The following is a 23,174-nucleotide window of genomic DNA, read 5'->3' as shown; positions in this document are numbered from 1 at the left end:
GGCACTTCATCAGTTATTTCCTTCTATGTGTAACGTAGCTAAAGCACACTGCTTACCAGCAGAGGTCGGTATCCCGCTGCACGGACAAGGAGAATGGACCAGATGAACAGCAGGAAAGCCGAAAAAGACCTCAGAAGAAGAGCAGAGGCAGGCCTAAAGTCAATGAATAGACACAGATGAATTCTCATTCACAGGCAGCTCCAGCAGCATTGCACCATCCACCGGCTTCATCCACCATGTGTTACTTTCACTTTTTGCACTCTTCCTGTAGCCAATACTTTCCCTTCAGACAGGGCACGGTTCCAGTCATTCTATAAATATTCCTTCCACGTGGGTCAGTAGCAAGAAGCCGGGCGTCTGAGGTCGTTGACTCCTACTCTATAATAGAACAGTTCCTCTGCTTGACATCACCAACCTAAGTCATAAAGCAAATAGCTACTCCATGAACGTAATGTTGAAGAATCCTCGAAAGATAGAAGTGCAATTGATAATGAAAGATACAATACATCTGTGTATTATTCCTAGGTTTATCCTCTGATCAAGTGACAGAGAGCTTTCTTGCACGAGGGAGGATAGAGGAGGGGGGGGCGAAGATTCTGTAATCATTTCTATAATAGTTTGACATCCACTGGGGCTGGCCTGACTGCCAGATCAATTTTGGGGTAGCTGAACTAACTTCAATACAGATGACATCACCGGGGCTTGGCCTGAATTGAGTCAGGGGGGTGACGTCCACCTCACTGGTCGCAGGATTTCATTGTGCCAGGTTGGCTGACGGGGGTGGGGGGCCTTGGACACTAGAAGAGGGGGCCCCGGGGGGGGATAATTTGGGGGGAGGGGGTGGGGGGGTGAAGGGATATCAAACAGGGATACCAAAGAAAGGGTGCTCAGAAAAATAAATGACCCACATAAAACATTTTAAGCTTTTCATTCCCTAACATATTATTAGAAAGGGACACAGAGCAGCATTTCATCTTACAGTGCTCCATCTTTTTCAGTTATCTTGCAGTTTCTGTCCTCGGCTGTTCAGATAAGGAACATCTCATGTTAGTTAGACCTACAGTCATGCAGAGACAGGCCTCTTACCACTGACGTATGGTCCCAGGGGCATCTGGCTGTAGTTGACCATGGCTCCTCCCGCAGGCCCCCGGAAGCTGCCCCCAAAACCAGTGCTGTACATCTGGGAACAGGCAAATGAGCTCTGGCCGAACGGCTGGAGGTAGAGTACAGAACACAATTTACACATCTTGTCAATGACGATATCAACCAAAATGACTTACCAAACCAAACCACCCCAACTAAACCAAGCCAAACCTACAGTACCCTGAACCTAACCTTGCTCCAACCAAACTAAACCTAATTGTACCAATCCTAACCCACCTATCACCATAACCGAGCCCATGCCTGTACAGTACCTGTTGGGGCGGAGGTTCGTTGCCGCGGCTGGTGAGGCGGCTGAGGATGCTCCTCTCAGACATCTGCAGACGAGCAGACACCGGGGGGATCCGGGACAACATGTTGGGAAGCCGCGTCACATCTGCCTTCATATCACTCAGCAGCTCCTCCAGCTGGTTCAGTACTGGAACACACAGACACCGTCAATGACAAGAATGCACTAATGTATCCAATCTTATCTACAGTTGATGCAATACTTAATTTTTATTCACCCAGATCTTGAGTTTGTAGACAGTGTTTTAGTCCTGCTGCTGTGTACACACTGGGAGATGACAGACCTTTGTGCAGCACAGCGTTGGCTGGCTTGTTCCCGGCCAGAGACTCCTTGGACAGGTGCTGGTGGGACTCAGCCAGACACTCCACCTCAGCAAAGCGGGTATTCAGGGCCATAGCCGGGTGGTTGGGGTCCTGGGTCATATTCAGGTACGCTGCCCTTCTTAACTGCTCCTCTATCACCAGAGCCTGCTCCAACAGCTAAAAGAGAGAGAGACTTTTGACATTGTCTTTCTTAAATAATAAATCCTCATTTAATTGATTAAAACTCACCCCCCCCCCCCCCCCCTTTAAAAAATGAATATCCCTGTACTGCCCTTACCCCACGATACAAAACACATTAGACTAACCAAAACCTCACTGCTTCTACAACACGTCGTATATCCAACCCATCTCTCCAGCTGTACAGACAGCAGCCCCCCGACAACACCATATCTCCTGAAACATCTACACACTTTTTATAATTTTATAGAACTCAAATTCCACCCTAAGATGCACAGAGACCATCCCATTAAGTAATAGTAAAGGTCTGTTATCCCTCCACCTTTGACCCTGTTCCTCCTTGTTAGCTAAATAGCCAACTTTGCTGAGCAAACGAAACCACACATTTGGCCTTTCCTTATTCGAATACCTGTACCCCATTATAAACATCCCACAGTAAACTCCACTCCCAACCTCTCACACAGACATTCCAACAGAGACATTAATGGCATTAACCTGGTGCACACAGAAAACACATGAATCACAGTTTCACTCATGACACCCCTGTCTGACTCCCGGGTCGACCATGCCAACCAGCTGTTAGTGCCAGGGCTCCTTGTAGAACCCTCCACTGGAAGTCCCCTGACCTTTTTGGTACTGGAAGTTTGTAGAGACCCCTCCATCTAAGACCCACCATTCTCTCCGCCCCATATACCCCCTGCCACTGATGTGCCTTCACTCCTGTTAGGCTCCTAATGTTCCTCACCTTAATGCAGAGGTTGTAGAAAGCTTTTACCCCCCCCCCCCCCCCCCAAACGCCGCCAGGCTCGGAGTGTTAAAAATCTAACAAGTCGTCCAGACCCCCTTGCCAGTCCCCAGTTTCTGCCGTCACCTGCAGTGGCGGAAATATTGGTAGCCCCTCTCCGTTTGGCGCTCAAACACCCCCTCTACCGGCTCAGACAGTGCCTCCTGGACCTCCCCAGGAATCTCTCCAGCAGCCTAAGAGATGTTAGTCCTGTTTGTTGTGCCAGGACTTCCAGGGTTTTCTACACCTCCTCTCCCAGCAGCCGCAGGTCACCCAGCCTTAGTAAACCCGCTGCCATCAGTCGCCTCTGCAGGGAGGACGACTGAACCGATCTCAAAAGGATGGCTGGGTTGTGGAAGACAGGCTCCTCCCACACCCACGGCTTCACACCCCTTCTTGTGTGGGCCTTAGTAAAAATCCGACCGGCGACAGGGTTAGGGACAGCCAGTTTATGCCACAGGGAAGATGCCGCCAGATTGTTGATTATCAGCACCCTCCTCTATATGACACTTGGGACAGGAGCCACCTCCACCTGGCCAGTCTTAATACCCCGCCTGTGACAGCCCCTCCCAGTTCTTCACAACTCCACTTCAAACTCCTGGAAGTAGAGGGGGGGGGGGGGGCATATCCCTCCATGCCCCACCTTAGCAGACGAATCTCCCTCGTACACCTTCAGACTAGTCACTAGTGCCTGCATATCCTGCCCATCCCTGACCATCACAGAAACGTAATCTGCAAACGCCGACAATGCTATGCCTGTTAACTTCTCTAGGGTAGGGGGCAGCATTCGGAATTTTGGATGAAATGCATGCCCAAATTAAACTGCCTGCTTCTAGAGCCCAGACGATATGATATGCATATAACTGGTAGATTTGGATAGAAAACACTCTAAAGTTTCCAAAACTGTTAAAATAGTGTCTGTGAGTATAACAGAAATGATTTGGCAGGCGAAAACCTGAGAAAAATCCATTCAGGAAGTTTTTTTTTGTTGGTTTTGTAATTTTCTATTCAATGCCATTACAGTAACCATTGACTTAGGACTCAAATTGCAGTTTCTATGCCTTCCACTAGATGTCAACAGTCTTTAGAAATTGTTTCAGGCTTGTATTCTGAAAAATGAGGAAGTAAGAGCAGTCTGAATGAGTGGACCCTAAAGTGTCACAGAGCTTTTTCATGTGCGAGACCGAGAGAGTGCCTTTCTTGTTTACCTTTTAAATTGATGACGTTATTGTCCGGTTGAAATATTATCGATTATTTAGGCTAAAAACAACCTGGAGGATTGAATATAAACATCGTTTGACATGTTTCTATCAACTTTACGGATGCAATTTGGATTTTTTTGTCTTCCTGTTTTGACTGCCTTTGAGCCTGTGGATTACTGAAGAAAACACGCGAACAAAATGAAGGTTTTTGGATATAAAGAGGCTTTATCGAACAAAAAGAACATTTATTGAGTAAATGAATGTCTGCTGAGTGCAACCATATGAAGATCATCAAAGGTAAGGGATTCATTTTATCTCTATTTCTGACTTGTGTAACGGTTCTACTTGGCTGGTTACTGTTTGTAATGATTTGTCTAGTGGGCTATGTTCTCAAATAATCGTAAGGTATGCTTTCGCCGTAAAGCATTTTTTAAATCTGACACTGTGGTTGGATTCACAAGAAGTTCATCTTTAAACCTATGTAAAATATGTTTTGTTTTCTGAATTTTTATAATGAGTATTTCTGTATTTGAATTTGGAGCCCAGCAGTTTCACTGGCTGTTGAAGAGGTGGGCCGCTAACGTCTCACGTACCCAAGAGAGGTTAACACACCCATGCCTGTCCAGCAAACTCCCTGCAGTCTCTTGAATAGGAGGCCCAAAAAAAGTCTCAATGGCTAGTGTATATAACTGCCCCAATAGAGGGCATCCTTGTCTAATGCCCCGCCTCACCGACTGGCCTACTGAGCCCCCCTCCCACCTTGACCATACATGACGCCCCAGGATACACATCTTCACACAAGCCAAAAACCTTTCCCCAAACCCAAAGATCACATTAAACAGATACTCATGGTCCACTCTATCAAATGCCTTCTCTTGGTCTAATGAGAACAGTCCAAAGTTTACATTAGAAACTCGACAAGTCCAACATGTCCCTGATTAAGAACAAGTTCTCCGTGAATGAGCGTCCCGGTACACAATATTTAAATGTTTAATCCTTGTGTACCATAGAGTCCAGATGGGACTTCAGTCTGTAAACGAGGACCTCAGTAAATATCTTGTAGTCCGCACAGAGCAATGCCACAGGCCTCCAGTTCTTTAAAAAAATATATTTAGCTATTTTTATTTAACTAGGCGAGTCAGTTAAGAACAAATTCTTATTTACAATGATGGCCTAGGAACAGTGGGTTAACTGCCTTGTTCAGTGGCAGAACAACAGATTTTTACCTTGTCAGCTCTGGGATTCGATCTAGCAACCCTTTGGTTACTGGCCCAACGCTCTAACCACTAGACTACCTGCCGCCCAAGTTCACACAAGTTCCCTTTTTTGGGATAGAGAGAGTCAGAACAGCCCGACGGCAGCTTATTGGCAACTCTCCTACCCCGATGCACTCATACAACACGCAAAAGAAGTCTAGTCCAATTATTCCCCAGAATTTTTTATAAAACTTTACTAGGAGTCCATCGACCCCCAGTGCACGGCCGGGGGACATTTGGGTTACGGCCTCTGCCAGTTCATGGGAATGTCCATTTCATACCTCTGTGCCAGAGAGAGCTTAGGGAGTTCTGCAAACAAAACCTCAGCACACATAGGATCACACAGTTCTGCCATAAACAACTCAGTATAAAACTCCACGGTTTTATACTAAGGTACCTAGTATGTAAACTGCCCAAGTCCCTACGTAATTCAGCTAAATTAGCCTGAAGGCCTACATTGCCTTGCCCCGCCAGATCTACCTCCACTTCACTGATACTATGCTCAAGTTCCCCCTAGCCTCTGAGGATGAGAGAGCTGTATACTGTTGACAGAAAAGCCTAATTTGGACTTTTCCAATATCCCACCATTGACTCAGAGACTGATACTCCTCTCTTCGATGCCCCCATCTTTCCCAAAAAGTCTGGAAGCCTGAGCAAAAAGTGTCATCTTGTAAGAACTTTACATTAAACTTCCAATAGGATCCCTGCCAGGCCCTGGTGAAATAGACAGCCGAGCCATGGTTATGTGGTGATCTGAAAAACCCACCGGGAGAATGGTAGCGCCCAACAGCCTATTGCTCTGATTCCTGGACATGTAAAACCGATCGAGTCGGGCTGCACTCACCCTAGCCCTAAAGACCTTCACCCATGTATACTATCTTGTGTTGGGATGTCTAGTTCTCCAAACATCCACTAGGTCAAACTGCTTAATGATGTCCATTAACACCCCCACTGAGCCTGAATGAGGCTCCTCCCCATTTCAGTCTTTTGTATAATCCATCATACAGTTACAGTCCCCGCCAACCACCAGCGTATCCTCAGGCACTACCTGTGAGACTTCCTGTCTAAGACACTCAAACAGACGCCCCCTCTCTCTCCCTGTGTTAGGCGCATACACATTTATAAGGACAAAACCCTTGCTGTTAATTTCTGATTTTACTACAAGCAGTCTACTCCTACACACCTTCCTTGAGGAGCAAATTTTTACGTCCAGACCCAGTGCAAAAAGGACTGCCACCCCTGCACTAACATTTGTTCCATGGAACATTTGTTTCCTTTCCACCAGAGCCCCCAATCGACTTCATTCACCACATCACTATAGATCTCCTGCAGAAACAACACCTGTACTTTTTTTTGTTTTACATATTCACCCCAACAGACTCCTCTTTAACGCATCTCTGGCACCATTTATATTAAGCAAGCCTACCCGAAGAGTCTCCATAAGAAGTGGGAGAAAAGCCAGCAAAGAATAAGACCAATAGCAAAGCTCAAAAAGCCCCAGTGCCAGAAAAAAAGTATTAATCTAAACAGTGTCTGAAGGTAGACCCTTACACATGGTTGTGACCTACTTCCTCAACCTAAAACGTTTCCAGGTCAGAGGACACCATGCCCCTCATTTTTCATAGTGTGTTGTACTGATCTTACAAACTTTCCCGGATCACGAAAAAAAAAGCTTCAAGATTAACCTTTTTCCCTTTAGTCTCATTCAGGAACCTTGACAGTTCCCTCACCGTGTACTTTGACCCTTTGCCTCTCAGCTCTGGACCCATTGAGGAGTCTGAAAAGAAAGCATCCTCATCATCCTCCTCCTCAGACTCACCTTCCTCCTCCTCATCTCCATCTCCCATCCTGACCACCTTGCCCTTTCTCTCTAGCTGGGGCCTCCCCCCAGCACCAGGCAAAGGTTCCTTAGTGCCTTTGACCACACCAGCCTCTCCCCTCCCACCTCCTTTCTTCTCCCCCCTTTTTCCTTTTCCGTTTGACACCGTCCTCCACACCCCTCCAGTCGCTTACCCTTTCCCACTATACTCTCCTCATCCACTAGCATAACCTGACTAGACCCAGCCTCAGCTACACCACCATCTATGACATGACTAGGCCCAGCCTCATCTACACCACCATCTACGGCATGACTAGACCCAGCCTCATCCACACCACCATGACACCACCAGCCTCATCTACACCAACCACCATCTATAGCATGACTAGGCCCAGCCTAATCTACACCAATATCTATAGCATGACTAGGCCCAGCCTCATCCACACCACCATGACACCACCAGCCTCATCTACACCAACCACCATCTATAGCATGACTAGGCCCAGCCTCATCTACACCAATATCTATAGCATGACTAGGCCCAGCCTCATCTATACCACCATCTTATAGCATGACTAGGCCCAGCCACTGCGGCCTGCGATTCCATGGCCCCCTAAATGTTGACCTCGATTTTTCCCCCACTGGCGCTAGTACCCTCACCTTGTCTACGGTCTTTATGTGGGCACGGAAAGCTCTTATGCCCCAAATCCTCACACTCCTCAAACGTAGACTATCTGTGCAGCCTTACCCCAGCTCCTCCCCATGCATCACTTTAAAATGCACATTTACCTGTTGCTCATTGTTATTCAGAAACATGAAGACTTGCCTCCGGAACGAAACAACATTGCTTAACGGRATCTGCCTGAAAACCTGCCGACAGTACACGAAAGCAACTAGTAAACTTACCAAACCAACTCAGCTCTTTCCAGATTTGATCATCCGTAATAAATGGAGGCAGATTCGCAACTACCACCCTAGTCGAAGGAGTCGAAAGAGGAGAAATCGGCACCACCACATCCCTTACAAATATTCCACTAGCAATCAATCTACACACTAAATTTACTCTTTTCARGAACAGAACCAAAGCTTTGTTCATTCTGGATGCAGAATGTATAAAATTCAGCTCCTACCTGTTCACTGACCGCGAGCAGAACCTCCTCCACCTTAACTCCATTTTCAGGAACACACCTGAATCCATGCCGTAATGACAGCATCTCCTCCGCGCTAGGCTGTGAAGCCATCGCGCACACCACACCGTTCAAACTAGGGGTTGACCGATTATGATTTTTCAATGCCGATACCGATTATTGGAGGACAAAAAAGGCGATACCGATTAATCGGCCGATTTATAAAAAAATCATTTAAAAAATGTAATATATATATCATACACACACACACATTTTTGTAATAATTACAATTGCAACAATACTGAATGAACAATGAACAGTTTTATTTTAACTTAATATAATACATAAATACACACACAGCTCTGAAGTGACAATGATACTGAAGAGTCTGCTTAGGAGACAAATACTCTCAACTGTTTGAATAAAAATAGAGTTTAAGTTACCTGTGATGAATGTTGAAAACAAAAACTTTAATTTCTATATGCAGGAAATCCTATTTTAATAATGGGCATGGTAAGAATTGACAACCAAAGTGCGAGTCATAATTACCATGACACCTTTTAGCAAAATCTGAAAAGCGGTTCCTTCATTTATTCCATAGGATATAATTAGATTCACTTAAAATAAGGTCTGTGTTTCGTGTAGGCTTCCATCACCGTGCCAATTTTATAACTGTGTAGATATCCATAGGACAAGGTAACTCTGATCAATATTGGCTAAATATAAGCGAAGATACATTTTTTTGTAGAGTGGATTTATGAAAATATGTTGACAAACGTTACCTTATCCTAGTGAGATTTACACGGGTATCAAAACGTCGAGGCGGTTTAAGCCTGCACGAAACACAGACCGTATTTGAAGTAGATCAAGACATTCTCTATGGAAGACATAAACGGTAAAATAACGAAGGAACCCCTTTCAAATTCAGCCGCAAGTTATTACAGGAATTATAACGCGTCGACTATTTCTCTCTAAACCATATACCTTTGACTAATCCGGAAACTATCACCTCGAAAACAAAACGTTTATTCCGTTCCGTATTTTATCTAACGGGTGGCATCCATGAGTCTAAATATTCCTGTTACACTGCACAACCTTCAATGTTGTCATAATTACGTAAAATTCTGGCAAATTAGTTCGCAAAGAGCCAGGCGGCCCAAAGTGTTGCATATACCCTGACTCTGCGTGCAATGAACGCAAGAGAAATGACACAATTTCACCTGGTTAATATTGCCTGCTAACCTGGATTTCTTTTAGCTAAATATGCAGGTTTAAAAATATATACTTGTGTATTGATTTTAAGCAAGGCATTGATGTTTATGGTTAAGTACACATTGGAGCAATGACAGTCATTGATTGATTGTTTTTTATAAGATAAGTTTAATGCTAGCTAGCAACTTACCTTAGCTTACTGCATTCGCTAACAGGCAGGCTCCTCGAGGAGTGCAATGTAATCAGGTGTTAGAGCATTGGACTAGTTAACTGCAAGATTGGATCCCCCGAGCTGACAAGGTTAAAAATCTGAGGCAGAACGTTCCTAGGCCGCCATTGAAAATAAGAATGTGTTCTTAACTGACTTGCCTAGTTAAATAAAGATTAAATAAAGGTGTAAAAAAAATTATAATAATAATAATAATAATTAAAAATAAATAAAAAAAATTGGCAAATCGGCGCCCAAAAATACCGATTTCCGACTGTTATGAAAACTTGAAATCGGCCTCGATTAATCGGCCATTCCGATTAATCGGTCGACCTCTAGTTCAAACCCCAAGAAACTAAAACGCTGTCCTCTTCCTCCCTAACTTAAAAAAAAAAAAAGTGGGTACCACTAAACTAACAGTGCTTTAATCCTCCACCATAGAAAAAAAGAAAATAAGTATGGACAGAGCCCTCCACACTGCCTCTCAACTACAAAATGCTCCCAGCATGCACACACAGAGACAGGGAGACAGAGAGAGACAGAGACAGAGACAGAGACAGAGACAGAGACAGAGAGGGGGAGAGAGAGGGGGAGAGAGAGAGAGATTGAATGAATGAATGAATGTTGTTTTGCCCACTATTCAGATTCAGGATGTTCACAAATGTGTTTGTATGACAGCAAGAAGCGTCTCACCTTAAAGCGGCGAGCCAGGAACTTGTTCTTCATCTCCAGGTAGTTCCCCTTGTGCATCTCAGTCTTGAAGGGCTCATTGAGGATGGCATAACGTGGGTCGTTCTGAATGTCCTGCCAGCGGGCATAGCCATGTCTGAGGTTCCCCCGTCAGTGAAAACAAACATTATAAAAGAACTTCACATCACAAATAGCTTTAAGACTTCAGCTCCTCTGAGACCAGACAAGTGAATTACTGTGCACTGTGAATTCTGAACAGCTCTGTAAGATGCAGAGGAAGGATACGTTACGATGCCAGCCAGCAACCAGTAGTCGTGGCGACGGTGCCAAATGTCATACATCTTCCCAGATGACACAGCGGCCCGCTCCTCGTTCTGCCACAGGGTGTGTAGCTCTGACAGAGATTAACAAACATTAGACCTGACCAAACATGTAGTGTTCCTTCCTATACCTTAGCTGTCCTGTATGGCTCAATTGGTAGAGCATGGCGCTTGTAACACCAGGATTGTAGGTTTGATTCCTGCTGGGGCCACCCATACAAAAAATATATGCACGAATAAGTGCTTTGGATACAAGTGTCTGCTAAATGGCATATATTAAATCATCCCTCACCTGTGAAGCCTCCGTCAGCGATGTTGAACATGAACCTCATTTTGAAGCCGTTCTTCTCCACCTCCCTCCTGATGTCCTCTGTCTCCTCCTGTGCTTCTTTCTCACCATTCAGCCGACCCTCGGGCACTGGCATGTCCTCACTCTTGGGCTCGTCTGAAAAAACTAAGTAAATGGATTGACTAGATTCCATTTTTGAGTTCCACCCTCAGGAAAAAGTGTTGCCTCACTAATATACAGTAATGTGTCTTTCACTCTTGCTACTCAAAGAGTGAGAAGGTTTTCAGGTTTTTCTTGTTCTGCATTTACCTGGCTTCAGTTCCTTCTCCTCAGGTTTGGCTGGGGCAGGATCACTGTCTCCTTTATCTAAAGACTTCTCTGTCTCTCTACAAGGCTCCGCTAGGGGGTCATAGACAGACACATGGCCAAATCAAAACAGAGAAATGTCACAACTGACTTTTATGAGGTGGGACAAACCAAAGCCAATACATTAACCATTTACATCTCATTGGATCATAATAACCATGTAATGCACCACTCACCTTTTGGTGAGCTTTGATTGGACGACAGCTCTGTCTGTTTGGATGGAGGCTCTTTAGGATTGGTGGATGGCTCTGGAAGTGTGGAGGGTGTGTCTGTCCTTTCACTACCCTCCTCTGAGGAGACTGGTTTGTCCTCTGTACTGCCCTTCACTGTCTCATCACTGTCAGCAGCCTTGTCTGTCTTCTCTACCTGGGAAGATGACTCTGTACTTAGATTAGTCTGGAGAGACAACCATCACAGATGGGGGGAGAGAGAGAGAGAGAGAGAGAGAGAGAGAGAGAGAGTCAGTTTACATTAAAAGGTGATAGTTAGAAGGTGGCATATGTTTTGAATTATAAGAACGATTCAATTAGATGTAGGGGAAAAGAACAGTATGAAGACAGAAGAAGAAGAAGGATAAAAGACAGGGCAATTAAGAAACATCTCAGAAGAGGAGTGAACTCTGACCTCCAGTTCTGGTAGCTTCTTGTACTCTAATTCTGTGGTCTCCTTGTCTTCAGTAGGCCCTGAGATTGAGTCCATCTTCTCTGTAAAAACAGCAAATCAATCACCAACATTGTCTCTCATTTCCTGTTTAATAAATCTAAAGAACTAACATAAGTGAAACACACACACACAAACAAACACACACACAAACAAGGTATGGATGTGTAGCTCGTGCCACCACTTGGAAGAAGCTCCAAATGGACATGAAACTGCAGGAGCTGGTCTTCTTGAATGAGTTCCAAGCTAGGCTCAAATCTCTGGTGAACAATAAAGTGAGGGGCTGTCAATGTTTTGACCCTTAGATGCACCACACCTTCCAAAATATTTCTTGCCTGCTCAATGTGTAAATGTATGTTTTTAAACTGTGGTGCTTTGTGTTTTATGTTGTAATTATGTCTGAAACTGTGTGCTGCTATTTTGGCCAGGTCTCTCTTGGAAAATCGTTTTTTTTTTTTATCTCAATGAGACTAACCTGGCAAAAAACTAAAAAAACAAATGTGACTCTGACCTGGTGGGATAGGAGTGCCAGGAGGCTGGGGTGTGGCTGCAGGGCTGGCAGGGACAGGGGTGTTGGGGTCAGAGGACAGACTCTCAGTCAGTTTCTTCAACTCTAGTCCAAGTGGGATCAGGTCTGGAGTGCTGTACTTTCCATTGACATGCTCAAACTCCTGGACCTGGATACAGACACAACAGTGAGTTAACAATCTATGAGAGGACACTGGGTTTCTCCACTATTCAAGACTTTGTATTGATAACATGCTATCTAAAACCAGAWGCTAAAGGCAGGGAACCAGCCTTACTAAATCTAAACATAGGCTACAAGACATTGCTCATCCCAGTTAGGAGGGGAACTAGTTGTTTTCTGCTGGGTTTAATTTATGTGATTGGTTGGTTAATTTTAATGATTGGTTGATGTGTACCTTTTTCCTGACCAGAGACATAACTCCGATCCTGGTGAGGACATGTTGGCGAGACAGCCCCTCTCGTGGGACACCGTCTGCAAAGGTCTCCGCCCCGTCTGCCCCCGGCTCACAAAGATGTCTCATGAACAGGGACACATAGGCCCTAGAGAGACATCATACACAGACAGGTATGCATTTGAATGGGACGTAATGGTGAACAGTAGAGACTGTTGAGATGCCGTTGAATCCCAGTTAAAATACTCCTGAATACAAGATGAGCTTTAAATACCTAAACTCTTTCTCACTCTTCCCTCTCAGGTCTCTGACCAGCCAGTGAGAGTTGAAGGCGTCCTGAGGAGGCATGCCCCAGCGCATGATAGCATTGAGGAAGGCCTTCCGCTGACGGGTGTTGAACCCCAGCACCTGGCACAGGGCATTATACCCACTAGTCAAATCAACACGCATACACGTTGTCTACTAAATTAAAACCAGAGTGCTTCCTTCCTTACCTCGATGTTGCCCCCTACGCGTGCCAGCAGGGGTGGCAGAGGTTTGTCCCTGTCACTCTTCAGCTGTCTGCGAGAGTGCCTGCGCCCACCTACAGAGAAACACCCCCACCATCAGCCAGGTGCTTCAGCAACATCTTACCAATGATAGGTTCCAGGCCCATCTACACAGAGCAGAGCTGGCACTGAGCGAGTTATCTATAACGTAGTGATTACGCAGGTCTCATTGACACCCACCTTCCGGCCTCTCCTCGAAATCTTCGTCCTCGTCCTCGGACCCCACGGAGTACTCGGAATGATTGTCTGAAAGATCATCCTGCCACTCTGAGCCACAGATCAGATCAGAGAGAAACAGCACAGTGCATTCACTTCTGCAGGGGCCCACTAGAGGGAGGGGGGGATGGCACTGCAGACCACTACAGTGGGCATGCACACTACTCCACTAGGGGGCAGGCATCCTCTACTGACTACTACTGACTAGCAGCAGAGCCTCTGTCTGTTCGGCCCTCCCAGCCACTACACTGGTGGACTGTGCACTTCATCAACACTTCGTCTCTGAGTGTGCTTTTGCTTTAGATGGGTTTTAAAACTGTTCCCCTTCAGTCTCAAATACCTATTGTTGAACTATGGGGGATAGTGTTATAGAGCACCTCAACACAACTTACATACTGTAAAGCTAAAGCAATATAAAGCAATACAGCTTCTAAATGTGTCACTATTTTCAAGCAAGCTGCTATAGTTATAGACACATAACCAAAGAGAGGTATAGTGTGCCACTCGTGTTACCAGAGATATATCTAGAGGGATGCTTAGTTCACTAAACTTTTCCGTAGGAGGGGGAATAAGCATATAGTTCCTGTTAAAGCAGAAGAGAAATGCAGGCCAGAGTGTACAGTACAGTATGGGGCAAACCTTGGTCCTCCTGAGACGTGTCGTTGTAGTTGACCTGCTTGCGGATGCGTTTGCCTTTGCCCAGGTTGCGGGCCAGGTCCTCCTGCTGCTGCTCATAGTGGTGCCTCAGCAGCTTCTCCCAGTAGTCTGGATCCACATTCTCCTCCTGCTTAATGATCTCCCGCTGGGGCTCCTCCTGAACACACGTACGCCCACAGACACACACAGGAACACGCACACAGTGAGAATACTGAACAAGGAAACAAGGATACTACTGGGTAAACAAAGTGGTTGGCTTAGCTACTACTGAATAAAGTGAGAATACAATGAAGAGAGACGACTGAATACACATACACACACTGTGAGAATACATAACAGAGCCACTCCTCGACATAGACACCTTCAATGCTGACTGAGTGTGTGTCTGAGTGTGTGTGTCCTTACCTCAACGTCCTCGTCTTTGACAACATACTGGGCCACCTTGAAGGAGCTGAGGTATTCGTTCATGTTCTGGATCTCAGTGTCCTCCGTAGCATTCTGGCTACGGTCCAGCAGCTTGGAGATGGCATTGTCATCATAGTGAATGACACTGCCCTCATCTCCATCCTTTATGTCCCCTGGAGTAAACACAAGATTCACAATATACTGTGTCAGAGGAACACAGAATTACATCTTGTTCAAATCAGTTAAAAACTACGATATGAGGGCCTCCCGGGTGGCGCAGTGGTCTAGGGCACTGCATCGCAGTGCTAGCTGCGCCACCAGAGTCTCTGGGTTCGCGCCCAGGCTCTGTCGCAGCCGGCCGCGACCGGGGGGTCCGTGGGGCGACGCACAATTGGCCTAGCGTCGCCCGGGTTAGGGAGGGTTTGGCCGGTAGGGATATCCTTGTCTCATCGCGCTCCAGCGACTCCTGTGGCGGGCCGGGCGCAGTGCGCGCTAACCAAGGGGGCCAGGTGCACGGTGTTTCCTCCGACACATTGGTGCGGCTGGCTTCCGGGTTGGAGGCGCGCTGTGTTAAGAAGCAGTGCGGCTTGGTTGGGATGTGCTTCGGAGGACGCACGGCTTTCGACCTTCGTCTCTCCCGAGCCCGTACGGGAGTTGTAGCGATGAGACAAGATTGTAATTACTAGCGATTGGATACCACGAAAATTGGGGAGAAAGGGGGATAAAATTTAAAAAATAATAATAATAATAATAAAAACTACGATATGTTCCTGGCAAAACAGGTTTGACTTTTTCATACAGAAATGAATTGTAATTGTGACACATTGTAGTCAGTGTAGTCAGTACGCGCATCATTAGTCTTACACAGTTTCTGGTGGGAACCCATGGCCCGAGCGGCCGCCTCCATCTCATCCTTGAAGAGCTCCTCAGTGCCAAATTTGAGGATGTCGTCCAGCTCCTGTTTGGACATGGAGCCGGTCTTGGAGCCCAGGCCGGGCCTCACCACAAGGTGGGTCAACATCATCTTCCTCTTGGCCACCTGGGTGATGCGCTCCTCCACGCTGGCCCGTGTCACGAAGCGATAGATCATCACCTTCTTGTTCTGACCTATACGGTGGGCCCTGCTGAATGCCTGCAGCAAAGAGATGGAGGGAGGGAGAGAGTGAGAGAGGGGCAGAGACAGATACAGAAACAAAGAAACAGAACAGGGAGTCAAGGAGGAAGAGAAATGTAAAGAGACTATTCACAACTCTGTGAGGGTTCTAATGCATACAGACGACAGTTTATTATGTAGCCTATCTTAGTGTGTACCATGTCCCACAGTACCTGGATATCATTGTGAGGGTTCCAGTCTGAGTCGTAGATGACGACAGTGTCTGCCGTGGCTAGGTTGATGCCCAGGCCTCCCGCTCGGGTGGAGAGCAGGAAGCAGAACTGCTGTGCACCCGGTGCTGCAGTAGAAATGTCACACAGTCATGGAGTGTTACGCAAGTGTGTCAGTATAAGTGCTGTCTGTGCTGCTCCCTGCTGGACAAAGACAGAACAGCAGCGTAACTCACCATTGAAGCGGTCGATAGCCTCCTGTCGTAGCCCCCCTGTGATGCTTCCGTCGATGCGTTCATATTTGTAGCCCTCGTATTCCAGAAAATCCTCAAGCAGATCCAGCATCTTAGTCATCTGGGAGAAGATGAGAACTCTGTGTCCTTCATCTTTGAGTTTCTTCAGCATCTTCTGGAGCAGGGTGAGTTTGCCTGAGGACTTGACCAGCTGGTTCCCATCATAAGAGCCATTGGGTAACACTGGCGCCTCCTGCATTTACACAAAGAGCAAACAACCCAATGAGAAAGCACAGCACCTCACACACAGTCAACTCTCACTGATAAACACAAATACCTGCATGTTGGCAACCTATAAACTTCTACAATACATGGCTTCCCTTTGCCCTCTCTCCTCCCCTATCTCTCCACCCTCCCTCACCATGGCTGCCACTGGGAACAGGTAGGGGTGGTTGCAACACTTCTTCAGGTCCATCATGATGTTGAGAAGGGACACCTGGTTGCCCCCGCCTTTGGAGTTGAGCGCCTCAAAGTTCCGTGTCAGGATAAACTTGTAGTACTTCCTGTTAGTCAGAGGTCAAAGGTGAGAGGCGGGATTAAGCCTGGTGGTACAACTCAGAAGAGGTTTTATACAACAATGGGAGGTCCAATAGAAAAGTACTAGAAGAGGACTAACTAACTTCTGCATGGGGCTGAGCTCCACTCGTACAATGAGCTCTGTCTTGGAAGGCATGTTCTTGAAGACATCAGCCTTCAGTCTCCTGAGCATGTGTGGGCCCAGCAGGTCATGCAGCTTCTTGATCTGGTCCTCCTTGGAGATGTCTGCAAACTCCTCCAGAAAGCCCTCCAGGTTACTGCAGACAGAGAGAGCACAGACACAGCAAAACAGTTTATAGATCCCTTTTAAAGACGGTACAGTCAATGTTAAAATGAGCAATGGCCTTGGCTTCAGGCAGTACTGTAAGGAGGACCCTGTGGTCACCATTGCATCTCCCTAAGCAGTAGGTCTTTACGCTCTGCTACAGCAGCAGGTAGCAGGCCCCATAGGCAGACTGCCAGGCTAATGAAGGGGCCCCAGGGGGAGGTACAGTACAGCTCTTACTTAAATCTCTCTGGGGTGAGGAAGTTGAGCAGGTGAAACAGCTCCTCCAGGTTGTTCTGCAGAGGAGTGCCAGTCAGTAGCAGCTTATAGTAGATCTTATAACCGTTGAGGATTCTGAAAAACTGAGGTACAGTGACATTAGAGGCTCAACCAAGCCACAAATAGAGTTGAGTAATAATTATATACGAGGTTGATGAAGTTGAAAGGGAGAAGATGGATAATATATTGATAATAGATTGTAAAGAAATCAGAATTTTGATCTTAAGAAACGGACTATTAGACAATTTACCAGTGACAAAGACAATAATGACCAATTACATCAATTTGTAGAATGCACTGGTTTAATGTGAGGTGTTGGGTTACCTTTGACTGGTTGTTCTTCAGTCTGTGGGCCTCGTCCACCACTAGACAGGCCCAGTTAATGGAGCCCAGAATGGTCTGATCAATGGTAATCAGCTCATATGATGTCAACAACACATGGAACTTGATGGCACTGTCTTTCTGTCAAAACCAAAACAGAGATTCTAGATATGACAACCACTCTCCTTTCTATGTAAATTACACACTTGTCGATGTTCACTGAGATTCAATACATTGTAAGTGTAGTTCATGGGGATACCTTCATACGGAAGACCTTGCGGCCTGTCTTGACTGTACTGTCCTCAAAAGTGAACTCGTTCTCCCTGATGACCGCTCGGCTATCTTTGTCCCCAGTGTAAGTGACCACGTAGAAGTCTGGGGCCCACATCTCAAACTCCCTCTCCCAGTTGATGATGGTGGACAGGGGAGCACTGACCAGGTATGGCCCTTTGGAGTGACCCTGAAGGGGGAGGACATGTTTCAGTCATGACTAAAGATACTATTTGACAATATATGCAACATAAATTGTATTACTTTAATCAGTACTGATTCTATTGTGTTGTATTTACCCAAAGGACAAGTTTTCTTTTTTACAACCAAATGTCTATTTTTGATGTAAATTATATGTTATAGAAAAAGGTGTCTGGACCCTTCTATAAAATTCCATTTACATCAAAAATAGACATTTGGTTGTAAAAAATAAAACTTGTCCTATAATAACGTCATAGAACATTAATACCAAACAAATAGACCCCTGTTCTGTATGAGCCTGTCCTCCTCACCCACCTCCTTGTAGAGTGAGTAGAGGAACACGATGGTCTGGACAGTCTTGCCCAGGCCCATCTCGTCTGCCAGGATAGTGTCTGTGCCCTGTGCCCAGGAGAACCGTAACCAGTTCAGACCCTCCAGCTGGTACGGATGCAGGGTGCCCCCAGTGGCATTGATGTACCAGGGTTGATGTTCAAACTTGATGGTAGGCTAATGACAGAGCGAGAACAACCAGAGGTATATCAGTTGATTGTTAAGCTAATAGGACTGTATGTTTTAGACCCTAGTAATGATGGCCACTCACATCTATAATTGGGGCATCAGGGGGGATTTCTCTCTCCCTCCTCTTCTCCTCCTCTTTACCCTTCTTTCCCTTTCTCACCACTAAGGGGCGCTGGTCATCACCAATCATCTGCTCCCTGTCAAATCCCAGTAGACATTAACAAATAGTCAACTCAGGATGTGAAATCATGTGAAACAAATATGATTGTGTGTGTACTAGAGAGAGCGAGAGACACACACAGAGAGAGAGCGAGAGAGAGAGCGAGAGACACACAGAGAGAGAGAGAGAGAGAGAGCGAGAGCGAGAGAGAGAGGAGAGAGAGAGAGAGAGAGAGAGAGAGAGGAGAGAGAGAGAGAGAGCTAAAACAAAGTGTGAGATCTGAGCTGACCTGTGGTCCCAGTAGGAGTGTTTGCTGTGGTTATACTCAGGGACGTCAAAGTCATCCACCTCCCAGGTGCACTGGTCATAGGGCAGGTCTCTCCACTTGATCATGTAGTGCACATCTCCATCCTTATCATAACTGCAGGGAATGCAAGGAACAATGACTGTCAAAACTCTGAGCTTTTGGATTGAACCTCAGAATACAAAGACAATTACTTGTACACATTTCAAACCTGGGACAAAAATGTTTTATGATGCTGTAGATATGACTGTCTTTACTCCATTGTATATAAAGTGGTGAGTGTGAGTCTGGGTGAGAGAAAGTCCCTATAGGGAGAGGACAGTGTGTGTATGAAGTGAGCACCTGTGGTTGAGGATCCTGTGGATGACCATCCACTCTGGCTTGATGCCGTAGCGGTAGAATCTCTCCTCCATGGCAGCGTACTGCGGGTCTTTACTCTTCCTCTTCTCGTTGTTCAGCTCCTCCTCCCCAGAGCCGTAGTCGTATGGAGGGGGCTCGTCCATGTCGTTCTTCCGCTGGTAGTTACGGTACATCACCGCGTGGTACAGCTCTAACTGCACACACCACAGAGACAAGGGCATGGCTTAACCAACAATGCTGCGGAAAAAGTATGACATGAAGTTGCCTTCCATATTCTTGTCATATTTGTGACAATGTGCTGTGACGTGTTGTCTTGTAAGCAGGCAAGTCCACAAATAGTTGTGTACCTGCGCCCTCCACTGGCCAAGTGCCCTTTTGGGTGGTGGTATAATTATAAAAACATTTGTATACTGTTTTTGTCGTTGTTGTTCTGAACCCACTGCCCCCAAGTTCGCCACCCCCCACCCTTGCCTATACGGAGATTGCGCACGCCCGGTATCCAAACATGCATGGCTTGAAATGCAGTCACAGGTCGAGTGTGTGTAGCAAGCTACCTAGTGTAAATATCAACAGTACTGCCACAGCAGCATAACACTTGATAACACCTGATTTACATCATCAATATTCGGTTTGATTGTCTGATAGCCTACGTGCAGCACTTCATTTATTTCCTGATCAGAAAGAGATGAAATAATTCAGAATAGTCTACTATACCATGAGTAGGCCTAAAATTTCTAATCAATTATATTATTTGTCACATACTTTGTAGACAACATGTGTAGACTAACAGTGAAATGCTTACTTATGAGTCCTTTTCCAACAATGCACAGTTAAAGATAACATATTAAAATAATGAGTAGAAAATAACATGGCTATAGAGTATACATGGAGTTGAAAATAACATGGCTATACAGGGAGTAGAAAATAACATGGCTATAGAGTATACATGGAGTTGAAAATAACATGGGCTATACAGGGAGTAGGAAATAACATGGCTATAGAGGTATACAGGGAGTAGAAAATAACATGGCTAAGAGTATACAGGGAGTAGAAAATAACATGGCTATAGAGTATACAGGGAGTAGAAAACATAGCTATACGCTATACAGGGAGTAGAAAATAACATGGGCTATACAGCATACAGGAGTAAAGAAAATAAACATGGCTATAACAGCATACAGGGAGTAGAAAAATAACATGGCTATAGAGTATACAGGGAGTAGAAAATAACATGGCTATAGAGTATACAGGGAGTAAGAAAATAACATGGCTATAGAGTATACAGGGAGTAGAAAATAACATGGCTATAGAGTATACAGGGAGTAGAAATAACATGGCTATAGAGTATACAGGGAGTAGAAAATAACATGCTATACAGTATAGCATGGATAGAAAATAATGGCATAGATATACAGGGAGTAGAAAATAACATGGCATAGAGTATACAGGGAGTAGAAAATAACATGGCTATAGAGTATACAGGGAGTAAGAAAGATAACATGGCTATAAGTATACAGGGAGTAGAAAATAACATGGCTATACAGCATACAGGGAGTAGAAAATAACATGGCTATACAGCATACAGGGAGTAGAAAATAACATGGCTATACAGCATACAGGGAGTAGGAAATAACATGGCTATAGAGTATACAGGGAGTAGGAAATAACATGGCTATAGAGTATCAGGAGTAGGAAATAACATGGCTATAGAGTATACAGGGAGTAGAAAATAACATGGCTATACAGCATACAGGGAGTGAAAGAAACATGGCTATAGAGTATACAGGGAGATAAAGAATATAACATGGCTATACAGTTCATACCAGGGAGTAGAAAATAACATGGCAATAACAATAACATGGCATATCTGTCAGTGAACAGCATGCAGACAAAACAGTCCTTTTGCAATATTTCAAATAAAATTGCAGAATAACAGGTTGGAAAGCAAATGGCTCCTGCTGAAAAGAGAAGACTCTAATCTGTCTGCTGTAGGCTACCAACATATTTTATCAACTTCCAAATAGGTCTTTTGAGCGAACTTTGTTTTAAAAAGTAAAGCAAGAGGGAGGTAGGCTTTTGGCACAAGCGCTTCGGCCATCGCCAGTGAGTGAGCTGTGCATCATTGGGTACGTCCGTGAAACTGGAAAGCTTTTTCAGGACTATAATTTCCTCTTCACTCTAACTAGCTTGCTTAAAATTTGTGATGAGTGAGTGTGTTGTTTCAGAAATAAATAACCATACGATAAAAAAATGAAAACATTCGTTACAGAGGCAGTTAGTAGGCCTGTTATGAATTTCTAGATATGAATTATGAAAGTCGATTATTTATTTTTCAAGGGGGGTGTCCATTTCTTTTATTTTTTGGAGCACCTGCCCCCTGAAAGGTCTGTGCACGGCCCTGCTTGTAAGCCACTATATTTGAACATGGCTGACTTTCAAACACTGTGATAACTCTGACAGTCAGCAGCAGTCAGACAAACAGACAGATTATTGTCTCACCTGTAGTTCGCTGACCCAGGAGCAGTGCCAGTAGGAGAGACCAGCCCACTTGACAAACAGCTCCCTCTCCGGGTGGCCCTTCAGGGGGGGCTTGACCAGCGGGTCCACCATCTCTCCATCAGGGCCAGGGGGCACCTCCATGGGTAAGGGGGGATCCCCCCAAGTCCAGTGGAGAATCCTCTGTACCTTCCCCTTCAGAGGTGGGCACTAGAGGGGGAAAGAGAGTTATGTGAGAGAATGGTATTATCCTCATTAGTCTATCTCTGTTCTCTCTTGGGAGCCTGCACAGAGAGTGACACTTTCCATTTTGTTTCCAGCAGTCTATTTTATTAATGGAGAGCAAAGTGCATTCTCACAAATAACATGGTTCATTAACTGGACCATTGTGGAGCATGTGACACTGACTGAACACTGATTGTTGGGAGAACTTGTTACTCACCATGCAGCGTGGGCACAGCCACTCCCCATTGGGTATCTCAGGCAGGGGAGGGTTGAGGCAGTGGATATGGTAGGAGGAGGGGCAGGTGTCACAGCACAGCAGCTCCCCTCCATCTTTACACACTCTGCAGAACTCCAGGTGGTCATCCTCTTCCTCAACCGCAACCTCCTCCTCATCATCATCATCATCTTTGGCCTCCCACTGGATGCCCTCCTTCTCCTGAATGCACAGATAAGGGATAGTGATAATGCACTTTGTAGTAACAATGCACTTCTGTCATAATGTGATAGAGATGATGTACTTCTGTTGTGTTTAGTGACAGTCAAGGTTAAGGTGTACTACTCACACAGTGGGGGCAGCTCCACTTGCCCTCGGGGGCCTTCTCCAGCTCGGGGTCCAGACACACCAGGTGGTAAGCTTTGGGACAGGTGTCACACAGGATGATCTCCCCTCCCTGCTGGCACACCTCACAGTAGTCCTGGTGGTCTGTCTCATAGCCGTCCCCATCCTCTCCTGAACACAAGACAGGAAACACAGATAAAAGTAAATGTAGTCTTCACACACACAGCAGTAACAGTCATTAGGTTATGAGGGTTATGAAAAGGTAGGAGGATATACAGTATAAACTAGTGGACCTGGTTAGTGTAGATAACGGACATAGCATACTTTTCCTTTTTTTCCGACCCTTCCGGGCTTTCTTCTTGGCATTCCCCGAGGTATCAGAGCGCACCGAGGCACTGTGGATGCTGACATCATCAAAGTCCGACTCCTCCAG

At 45.6% G+C, this 23,174-nt stretch overlaps 1 protein-coding gene across 1 annotated transcript in view; it reads right to left on the bottom strand.

Moving 5' to 3' along the window:
* chd5 (chromodomain helicase DNA binding protein 5) overlaps positions 1–23,174 on the bottom strand; it is a 62,418-nt gene that overhangs the window by 12,436 nt on the left and 26,808 nt on the right. Inside the window, exons 8-38 of the mRNA XM_070444939.1 lie at positions 22,746–22,912; positions 22,400–22,618; positions 21,961–22,167; positions 19,444–19,655; positions 19,087–19,218; positions 18,720–18,834; positions 18,434–18,625; positions 17,907–18,107; positions 17,651–17,788; positions 17,288–17,409; positions 16,866–17,039; positions 16,607–16,748; positions 16,189–16,438; positions 15,956–16,080; positions 15,494–15,761; positions 14,630–14,802; positions 14,207–14,381; positions 13,532–13,618; positions 13,298–13,386; positions 13,078–13,211; positions 12,807–12,951; positions 12,395–12,560; positions 11,848–11,927; positions 11,400–11,619; positions 11,167–11,256; positions 10,861–11,022; positions 10,534–10,642; positions 10,252–10,384; positions 1,734–1,929; positions 1,416–1,579; positions 1,087–1,213 (exon numbers count right to left, since the gene is read on the bottom strand). Coding sequence (XP_070301040.1) covers positions 1,087–1,213; positions 1,416–1,579; positions 1,734–1,929; positions 10,252–10,384; positions 10,534–10,642; positions 10,861–11,022; positions 11,167–11,256; positions 11,400–11,619; positions 11,848–11,927; positions 12,395–12,560; positions 12,807–12,951; positions 13,078–13,211; positions 13,298–13,386; positions 13,532–13,618; positions 14,207–14,381; positions 14,630–14,802; positions 15,494–15,761; positions 15,956–16,080; positions 16,189–16,438; positions 16,607–16,748; positions 16,866–17,039; positions 17,288–17,409; positions 17,651–17,788; positions 17,907–18,107; positions 18,434–18,625; positions 18,720–18,834; positions 19,087–19,218; positions 19,444–19,655; positions 21,961–22,167; positions 22,400–22,618; positions 22,746–22,912 — 4,914 coding nt within the window. The remainder of the gene's footprint in view (positions 1–1,086; positions 1,214–1,415; positions 1,580–1,733; positions 1,930–10,251; positions 10,385–10,533; positions 10,643–10,860; positions 11,023–11,166; positions 11,257–11,399; positions 11,620–11,847; positions 11,928–12,394; positions 12,561–12,806; positions 12,952–13,077; positions 13,212–13,297; positions 13,387–13,531; positions 13,619–14,206; positions 14,382–14,629; positions 14,803–15,493; positions 15,762–15,955; positions 16,081–16,188; positions 16,439–16,606; positions 16,749–16,865; positions 17,040–17,287; positions 17,410–17,650; positions 17,789–17,906; positions 18,108–18,433; positions 18,626–18,719; positions 18,835–19,086; positions 19,219–19,443; positions 19,656–21,960; positions 22,168–22,399; positions 22,619–22,745; positions 22,913–23,174) is intronic.

This window comes from Salvelinus sp. IW2-2015, linkage group LG1, assembly GCF_002910315.2.
Source record: "Salvelinus sp. IW2-2015 linkage group LG1, ASM291031v2, whole genome shotgun sequence".
NCBI classification, from domain to species: Eukaryota; Metazoa; Chordata; class Actinopteri; order Salmoniformes; family Salmonidae; genus Salvelinus; species Salvelinus sp. IW2-2015.
The sequence above is the reverse complement of the archived record's forward strand: the minus strand, read 5'-3'. Positions and strand labels throughout refer to the sequence as shown.